At 36.8% G+C, this 9,626-nt stretch overlaps 1 protein-coding gene across 7 annotated transcripts in view; it reads left to right on the plus strand.

Moving 5' to 3' along the window:
• ARHGAP15 (Rho GTPase activating protein 15) overlaps nt 1-9,626 on the plus strand; it is a 351,974-nt gene that overhangs the window by 213,139 nt on the left and 129,209 nt on the right. For all 7 annotated transcript variants that reach the window (XM_068949292.1, XM_009677349.2, XM_068949295.1 and 4 more), the window contains one exon: nt 6,796-6,894. In XM_068949292.1, coding sequence (XP_068805393.1) covers nt 6,796-6,894 — 99 coding nt within the window. The remainder of the gene's footprint in view (nt 1-6,795; nt 6,895-9,626) is intronic.

The raw sequence follows: 9,626 nt of genomic DNA on the forward strand, positions 1-9,626 counted from the left end.
TGGAGTAAATAGCAGAAGCAGTTAAAAAAGCGGGAAGAATAAGAAGCAGGAGGATAATAATCAGACAAGGGAATGTCACAGACCAGTATGTAAAGGTTATTTATATGTGATCGGAAAATATCAACCTTTACGTGACAAAAGAAGTTCTTTTTGCCATCGCTGTCCCATCTGCTTTCTAGTTTTCTGCCTACGAGAAGCCAGAGCCTGAGGAGCACATTGGCTCCATTCATTACAGCGGGCTGGGGGTATGTGGCTATTTATGCTTCAGTGAGAACTCTAATGAAGATTGTCAGTTCTCATATTTCCATCTCACTTATGTGTATACAAAATATCTTTGGTATAGAGCATTTCGAATAGCTTTAGAGAGGATGGGTAATACAGTAAGTACTTTGTATAATAGGACTGTGGCTTATGTTTGCGTATACACACACATGCACGCAAGCATAAAAACCAGTGAATAAGAGCCATGTTCCATGTCTGCCAGTTTAACAGTGTTGTCTCAAGAATAATTGTGTTCAAATTTATATGCTAGGGCAGGGGTCTTCTGTTCCTTGGGATTGAAATATTCTCAGAATTTACAGAATCTGCACTAATATGCTAGAAAAATAATATATAAATCTTGTCTTCACAAACTGCTTTATAGTCTATAAATGAACTTTGATCTTTTTGTTTGAGCTTTGTCATGATTTAATATTGCCCAAAATGAATTGTCAACCTTCAACTAAATATTGGCCTGCTAACTTCCTGATTTCAGAGCTTCTCTAGTCCAGAAAAACGTGCTTCTATGCAACAGTGTTTTTAAAGTTATGGTGGTTGTGTTGGTAATAGACTATCACAAAATACACTTTTGGTAAATGGTAAAAAGCATGAATAACAACATAGATGAGGCTGTGGGAACTGCGGAAAATTCAACTGGCAAGAGCTTCATCTAGCTTTTTTTCCAAAGCTAGATACTAGAGGAACTTCACTGAATTTATTTCCTAAGTTAAGTGAAGGCAAAAAAAGAAAACAACAAAAAAATTGGAATGATTACAACTGTTTCAAGAGGAAAATAAAAGCCACTCCATTGCTAGCGAAAGGAACTGGCTCCGATCTGGCTCAATAGCCTATAGCACATATTCTGGTTGTTGTATAGCTAGCGGCACAGAGGTCACCAGCCATTTTATTTCTGGACAAGGGAAGATATTCCCTTCCTCTGTCTCTCGTCTCTCCGTGGGCCCTGGAGTAATTCACTGTGATGAGCATGTGATGCTCATGAGAAGTCCAAAAGTGTAAATTAAGGTCCAGCTGCTGTTCTGTCTTTCAAAAGACCTACCTTTGGGTATATTCTGTCATTCTTCTGGGTTATGCAAGAATTTAGCAACTGATTTGGTACCGGTAATAATACAGGACAAGTTGGGAAACGTTTCCTTTGATTTCCTTGGACAGTGGGTTAAAAGTATATTCCTTTATTTCTTTAACAACTACATAGACTTTCTGGATTACATTTCCCAAACCCTGTGGATGGCCAAACACTGGGATAGGTGATTTTCCTTTGACATTGCTCTAATCATGACATGACGGTCAGAAACCATTCAATTTATTTTAAAATATCTCATTCTGGGGGAACCTGCTTGGAGAAGGAGTATAGCAGCTTTTGCTCTTTGAAATCAAACGTACACTTATCCCCAGTAAAGCCCTGTAATTTCTTGAAAGAAACTAGTGTCTAAAATACCCTGTATTTTTCTTTTTTCTGAGAATGTGAAACATATCTGGTAGCTCATATGCCACTTAATAGTAATTGTTCACAAATGTAATTTTTTTTTAATTGATGACCACTACAGATCAACTATATATAGTAAATCTCCAAGTTAAAAGGACTGGCCAGCTTCCCAGCTAGCATAAATCAGTGGAGCTCCAATGACAACCTTGCTGACTTCAGTCAGCTGAGAACCTGGCCCACTTATTGTAAAAGCATTGTGGCATTCTTTGGAGCCCTAGTCTGTGATCAGCATCGTTTTAATGTCTGACTTCATATTTCAGCTCCACACATGTTGAATAGCTAGAAAACCACCTTTGAGAATATGGCCCTTTCCAGCCATCTCCTTTCCCTCTCCAAAATATTTGCTCTTACGGTGCTTACTGTTCTGTCTCCCTCTCTATGCATTCCTCACTGGTTTTCTTCTTTTTCTTTTTCTTTTCCTCGTTTCCCTTCCAAGAGATATGCAGTACACAAACTGCACAGATTTTGGTACAAATCTCTGGTAGCCCAGCAGTTCAAATCCAGATGTATTAGAATTAACTCTGCATGTATTTACTTTTGGAAGGCACTGAATTATGCTGCACAGATATAATTAATGTTTGGACACAGCAACACTATACCTTCTCTGGTGTCAGAATCTGAGCTTTACCCTAGAATTTGGAGTATTAGTGAGACCCTTCTTGTTTGTTTTAATAAAAAACATTGAAGTATGAGTTCCTTCCAAATGTGGCCACATCTCCTACATATACACCAAAAACAGTCAAACAGTGACATTCTCAGTGAGGATGTGGCTTTTGTGATTTTGTTTTAATTGTTTCTTTTCCAAAAGTATTGTCTCCCATAGACTAGATCTGTGCAGCTCAGAGTTAGTGGCTTTGCCTGCAAAAGCTACTCAGAAACACTAGGTCTGTCAGGCTCAGGGAAAGCTTGAAGCTCACCAGCATGAGCAATTCATTGCAGCTGTAATCATCATTTTGTATTATACAACCTGCGAATGTCCATTCCATCCTCTTCTGGTGTCTCATTTAATATCCATGTGCAAAGCTGTCACACACACCGCCATCTTAAATGGAAAGTTTAATGTGTAGATATCAGGGATGTGTAATGTAAACCATACCACCAAACATATTATGAATATATTGCTCTTCTTAAAAATGCTTGTTGGTTTTTCATACTGCAGTATTGACTAACTGTCTGTGTTTGATGTATGGTTTACCAGCCTGATGTAGACTTATGGTTAGAGCTTAACTTGTTAGTTCTGCTTTTGCAGCCAATTCAGAATAACTACAGATGCCCCAAGATATTAAAATTGACTGCTCAAATGGACTCAGTGTGGGAGTTTCATTGGTTTTAAATTGATAACAGCTGAAAGAGTGAATGATTAAAGCTGTATATGGGCATAGTATGCAGCTCCTTTGTACAAGCTCTTGTGAACAGATTCCACTGTATGGGAATTGCCTTTGTTCTAATAAAAGATATTTCTGAACAATTGTTAGTTTAAATTTTTAGATGATGAAACAAGAACATTTCAGGAGCCTATAGAGGAAATAATTCCTGAGAAACTGGAATAACTTTGAGAAGATAAAGTGGATTTCTATTCAGAGGGGAGCATTTAAAGTTAAGTAGCATTCCATAAGGTGGTAATTGTGTCTATTTCCCAGGCATTTGAGTTAAATAAGCTGGATAGGAAACATAAACTGTCATAACAGGAGGTTAGGAGTGTTGTGTACATCTTTTTTTTCAAGTCATAAAAAATGAAGTTTTGAAGGGCCTTATCGCAAATAAATCAAACAAAGCCTTTTTTGCTTCTTTTATCCCTTTGGGAACAATTCTTGTTTTTTGAAAAGAAGTTCTGGATAGTTTCTCCTAAAACAGAGATTTAAAATATCTATACCTATAAAAGAATGAGAAAATAATATTTATATCTCAGTGGCACATAAATCTGGTTTGCAAAAAATGAATGATTTACCATTCATATAATGCAAAAAATGAATGATTTACCATTCATATAATGCCTTGTTTTCAAAATACTGTACAAATAAATCTTCACTGAGTTTTCCTCAGCTATCCCTGTGTCCTTTAAGAGTGTAATTATGGCAGAGTAACTTCTACCATTCCCATGTTTGTGTACAGAAGCAGACCCGGCAAAACCGAATTGACTAGATTGAGGCACAGTTAGTGGTTCAGAAAGACTCAGAATTCAGAATATTTGCATAACCCAGGTACTTCTAAATACTCACGAATTTTTAGGAGGAAAAAAAAAATCCAAACCTGCTCTGTGCGATTGCTTTATCATAGTCTGTTATGATGCAGCAACTATTCGCCTGATCGGCTCCTCCTTCCATTCAAATACGAAGTGCCTATTTTCTAAAGAAAAGGTTTTAAACCTTAATTGCAGGGCACATAATGTGACTATATAAGGGTAACTAAAATGAGGTTAATCAATTTGCTTAACAGGTTACAGAATCCATGTCTTGGAAAAAATTAAGGAGTAATAGAGTGAGATTTGCAGAAGAGTTTTCAGCCATTTCAGAATTTCCACCCAGCAATGCTAAGTGTGCTGCATTCACACTGGAGATTGTAAGAGTAACTGCAAAATCCTGGAGTTGGTTATGATGTGCTTATAATAGAGAAGGAAAGCTGCTGAACCTCTAAGCACTAACTTGGTTTCCGTTGTTCATATATTGGCCAGCTAAACACAGTGCAGTTCTTTGCCTGCTTTACTCCTGAACTATTGTTTACAAGCATCTTCGTCCACCAAATAAGATGCATTTTTGCTTCTTTTTAAAGTAATTTACATTGGAGAACATTCCATGTTATGCAAAGAATTTGACAGGTCTTTGCTAAAATTTAAAAAAACAATTAAGATGTCAAAAGAGGAAGTGCTAGTACATTTTAATCATAAATCTCTGTATATATAATTACCACTGAAGGCAGCTATAAATGTTTTATGAAGAAAATGTAACCAGACTGTGCTTTGTCAGAAACATAACCCCAAAACATGTAACAGACTGTTCGCTAATGCTTAACGCCACACATGCACACAACCTTTTTGAGTATAGTTCTGTGAACCCAGTCCTCCATTCCTTCTGCGTCCAAAACTCCAACTAACTTAAATTCAGGCTTTAATACACTCTATCAAAATGCGGATCACATACATTTGGAGGTATTGGAATAAACTTCCCTAATATCTATCTTGAATCAGAAAGTCCAAACTCCTGCCAAACCGTCCCATGCGCCTTGTCTTGCGTCCCTAATTTCCTTAGTCAGGGCTATTAGGAAAGAAAAGACAATCAAGTTGCTCTTTAAATCTAAGCTTGGTAAGAAATAAAAGTGAATAACAATAGGAAGGCAAAGCGAATGGCATTGCAAAACAGAGAAAGAATAAAAGGCTTTTGGCCTGCTAATGAGAAAAAGTAGTGTGCTGCTTTACGGAGGAAGCTCTTGAACTAATGATGGTGGGAGATGGTGGGACTGGCTATGGAGAGAGTGTCCCTGTTTCACGGCAGCTGAAGAATCTGGGACGCTGCAGGGGGCTGCAGCCACCTCGGTGCTCTGAGAATTAGCGTGTTCGTTAGGCGTGCTCTCCAGAGCTTCAGATGGTGCTAGCGCTCCTCAGCTAACTATACAAAAATTTGCAAAGCCTCTACACCAATTTCCAAAATGTAATATGCTGCTGAAATGCTATATGGAGAGTGTCTCTTCGGATAAATGATGATAATGCGATCCTATTGTTTGAACATTAAACTGGCTCCTATTGAATAGTTTCCCTCATCTGTTTGATTCATTTTGATTCTAGCTGACAACATTCCTACTACTGACTGCTCTTTTCATAGTTTCTCAAAAATATAGAGTGGAAATGAGGTAGATGAAGTTAATTAGTAATCCAAAATGTTTAATCTGATTATATCGATACGTTTAAGGTGGACATTCTAAGTTGATCAAAACTTTAAAATCATAAAACCTGAAAAGTAGCATTACCTAGTTAAATGCTTATTCACCAGGGAAACAACTCAATTTATAAGATAAACTTTGATGTAAAACCTATAGGCTATTCTCATTGAAACATAATTAGTGCCTTCCATCCTCTATTTGAGGACTCTAAAGCGACTGGGTAGCTAAGGGTCAGATGTCTCCGAGGTGATGATAATATTCAGGGTGGAATCAAAATTTTAGCTTTTAAGAGTCAATCATCTTCCTAAATTTTGACACACAAGTAAGACATACTCTCAAAATAATGTCTTTAGGGGTCTATCAAATAAAAAGCGAAAGGAAAAAAAAAATACATGTTTGTGGACTACTTAAAAATCCGGTATTACCTGCACATTTATTTAGTACTGTTCTTGGGTTGCTTAATTGTCTCTATACTTGCTATGAAATATTTAGGAAAAAGTGCAACTAATGAAGTATTCGATTACAGAAAAAAGCATTCCAAAGAACTAACTGCCAGCACCAGGAATACATCACTCATGTGCAGTGGCTGGCTATAGATAACGGTATAGATTTATACATTTAGTTGTACGGATATTTTTAAATGGGTAATTTGAAGACCGAAAAAAATACTGTAAAGATGCAATGAAATTGTATTGTAAGTCCTAATTATTCAAAGTAATCAACCCCTTGCACCCACATGGTGCTGTATTACAAGGGTCAAACTCTGTATGTACGGAAGCGAGAGGCTACCCAAGAGGACGAGTGTCCATCAGTGCGCAATTTGGGATTCACACAGAGTATGGAGCTGTATCTCTAGAAAGGGCCTTCGCCGTTTATGGCAGGCCAAAAGAAACACCAGAGGTGACAACCTCCGAGCTTAGAGGGGTGCTCACTCTGAGCCCATGGGGAAGTGTCTACCTGCTAAGGCCGTGCAGGTATTGATAGGTTTTGCTCTGGGGCAGAGGGCAGCAACCACTAGAACTCAGAAAGAACTGTAACTTTATCTGTCCGTCTTCTACACGTGAGTTTTTAGTTAATATGCAGAGCTCAGAAGAGATGAAAAGCCTACTAATAATAATAGTATGCTTTAATGTATGTTCCTGTTTTTTTTCCAAATGTAGATCAAATTTTTGGCTCCCATTTGCACTTGGTATGTGAGCACGAAAATTCTACGGTCCCCAAATTTGTAAGACTTTGCATAGAAGCTGTTGAAAGAAGAGGTGAGTACCTTAATACTTAATAACATTTTTTTTTTTATTTCTGTATTAGTAATCAAAACTTTAACCTTATAGCTCTGCTTGAATTGCCAGAGAATTCAGGCAGTTCAGTTTATAATATAGTTATGGACTGACCTATATCACATTCTATATCTTCATTTTCTTTATACACTAAGACATTAATAAAACCGGTTCATGCTGATTATTCCTTATATTTTGTTTGACATGTTGTTGTTTTAGTCTTTCTCTGGATAAGCAAATGCTAAACATCAATAAAATGTCAGTAACTTCCATTCTGAAGTCTCTGGTGAATGTAATGTCAATACCTTTCCATAAATCCTAAATTCTATTCAGCAAAAATAAATGCTAGTCTAGTGTGAAAACAATTTTTTTTAATGCATGCAGGTGTCTAATTTTTACTGGTATTCTAAAAAGTGTTAGTACTGTGCCAAAATTGGAATGAGTATGCATTCCCATTAAAAGTTTTGATTAATTTAATAAGAAAGATTTCCTTAGTATAAAAAGATATGCTTAACACCTTTGCCCTCCTTCCTTTCTTTAGAGAATATCTTTTCTCATCGAAGGTCATTTTCTTCGGAAGGTACATGCGGTAGATGCAGAATCTTAAAATGTATTGTATAAAAATGTGAGGCTTCATCACCATCTGTTACAAGTTTACAACTTGTTCCAGGGATCTGGGGAAACATATATTGTGCAAAAGATAGAAAATTTATTTTCAGAATAAGGCTGGGTGAACCCATTGTCACTGTCATATACTTGAATCTCAGAACAAGAGAACCAGTGAAAAATAAAATGATATTTAGACCGCTAGCCACAAAGGAGAAGTCTATTTTAATTCCATCATTGTTACCTGATTTTGTAGTGAAAGTTGCAATAAAACTACCCTAGAGTTTCAAACTCTGTGAAATTCGTGCTGTAATTATATAGCGAAGAGAGCACTGGGATATTGTTATTCCCTGAGCGACTGGCAGGAAGTAAGAAAATAACAAAGTGGAGATTGTTCAGTAGGGGGAGATAGTAGCATTGGTTTTTTGGAGGAAGGCTAGAGACTGGATGAAAGAAAGAGACAAAGAAAGGGGATAAATGTGAGGAGTGACTATTAATAGAGGAGGAATTGTAAGGAGAAATTCAGAACATGAAAAGGAAAGAGAAAGATCAGATTATAAAAACGCCAAGGCATGCAGAACATGTCTAATTGACTGTCCTGTTGCGATCTCAGCACGGGTCCTCCGAAGGACGCACTAGATATTTCCTAGATATTTTGTGGTATTTGACCATTCTTCCAGGAGAAGTGAGGCCAAAGGTGCTCTGCGTTGCTGAACCACAGTAGCAAAACCCAAGATACCTAATTAGGTGTTTATTGTCTGAATGATTGCTGGAGAAATGTATACAGAAGACTATGAAAATATCCCTGTTTGTTTCTTCAGAGGAGTCCATCCTTCAAATCGTAGCATTATTATTCTTGTGTTTCGTTCAAACTTGCTGTAACTTTGAGAAAGTCTATCACTTTTAGTTAGTCTAGTATGTAAATAAAAGCTAATCATACGGCATGAGATAAAACTTTCATTTTATCGCTGTATTTACGAGTTTATATTTGATATACAGTTTTTCTATTATCATTTTCTTGGATTAGGATCCTTGCATTTACTCACATTCTATTTACTCAAAGTGTTGTTTTTACTAAGTTCTGGCATAAACTATCTCAGGACAGCAGTAATTTATGTGAAGCTAAGTCCAATGTTTATGCAAGCTTCTGATGACATTTTATACTGGGGTTGGTATTAGGAAGCAGTATGTGGAGGTGCCAAGTCTCCCGGCATGGCTGAGACTCAACAGATCTGAAGCCCTCCTCTTAATGGCCAGATATGCCTCCAGCCAAGATACTCAACTGCAGAGTCATGGGAAATACTTATGTACCAATTATGGGAAAGGCACATTTAATGAAAACTGTATGTTTACTTTCATAGTCTTAGTAAGATGGCCTAAATACTCAGTACAGCTGGCATATTGGCTGTTGTAGAAAAGCTTTTTTTTCCTGAAGTTGCTTTTTTTCTGTGTAGAAAATATATCATCTACGTACTGTAACTGTACCAAAAATGTTACTTGCATGCTTCATTTAAGATAAAAGATTGTCAGGAAAAAAGGCATTAGGAGACTAGCCCTAAATGTTGCTTACATAACATTCATACTTCTGCATGGTTGTATTCTTATTTATCAGCTCACGGGCTTAATAATTATTTTATTGTACTATTTACTTATTGACTTTTCAGACAATAAACCACTATTTTTTAGATTTTTAAAACATTATCACTGTGCATAGAAAGAAAGTCTAGCAATGATCTGAATAAGCCATATTAATTAGCACATTTTCTTGTGTAGCTGAGGTTACACCCAATAGACAAACTCTAGTAATATTATCCCACCGATTAAAAATATAGAGGATGTCATTAACTGTTGGCAAGTTTTCCTGTTTAGTTGCACTATTTTATATGAATACCTACACTGAAATCAGAGGAACTCTTCTGAGATTAATTCGCTGCAACTTAGGTCAGATTTTGGTCATTTGTCCCTTTGAATACTGCTTGCTTATTCATCATTTCAGTATAGAGGTGCTTTATAAGGCCTAGTCTACTAAACTTCTCGGACCATAACGCATATTTATCTATCCGACAGGGATTCACTTGTTCAGTTGTGAATCTCATTTTTCAGTCTCT

The sequence above is a fragment of the Struthio camelus genome, chromosome 6 (assembly GCF_040807025.1).
Source record: "Struthio camelus isolate bStrCam1 chromosome 6, bStrCam1.hap1, whole genome shotgun sequence".
Classification (NCBI taxonomy): domain Eukaryota; kingdom Metazoa; phylum Chordata; class Aves; order Struthioniformes; family Struthionidae; genus Struthio; species Struthio camelus.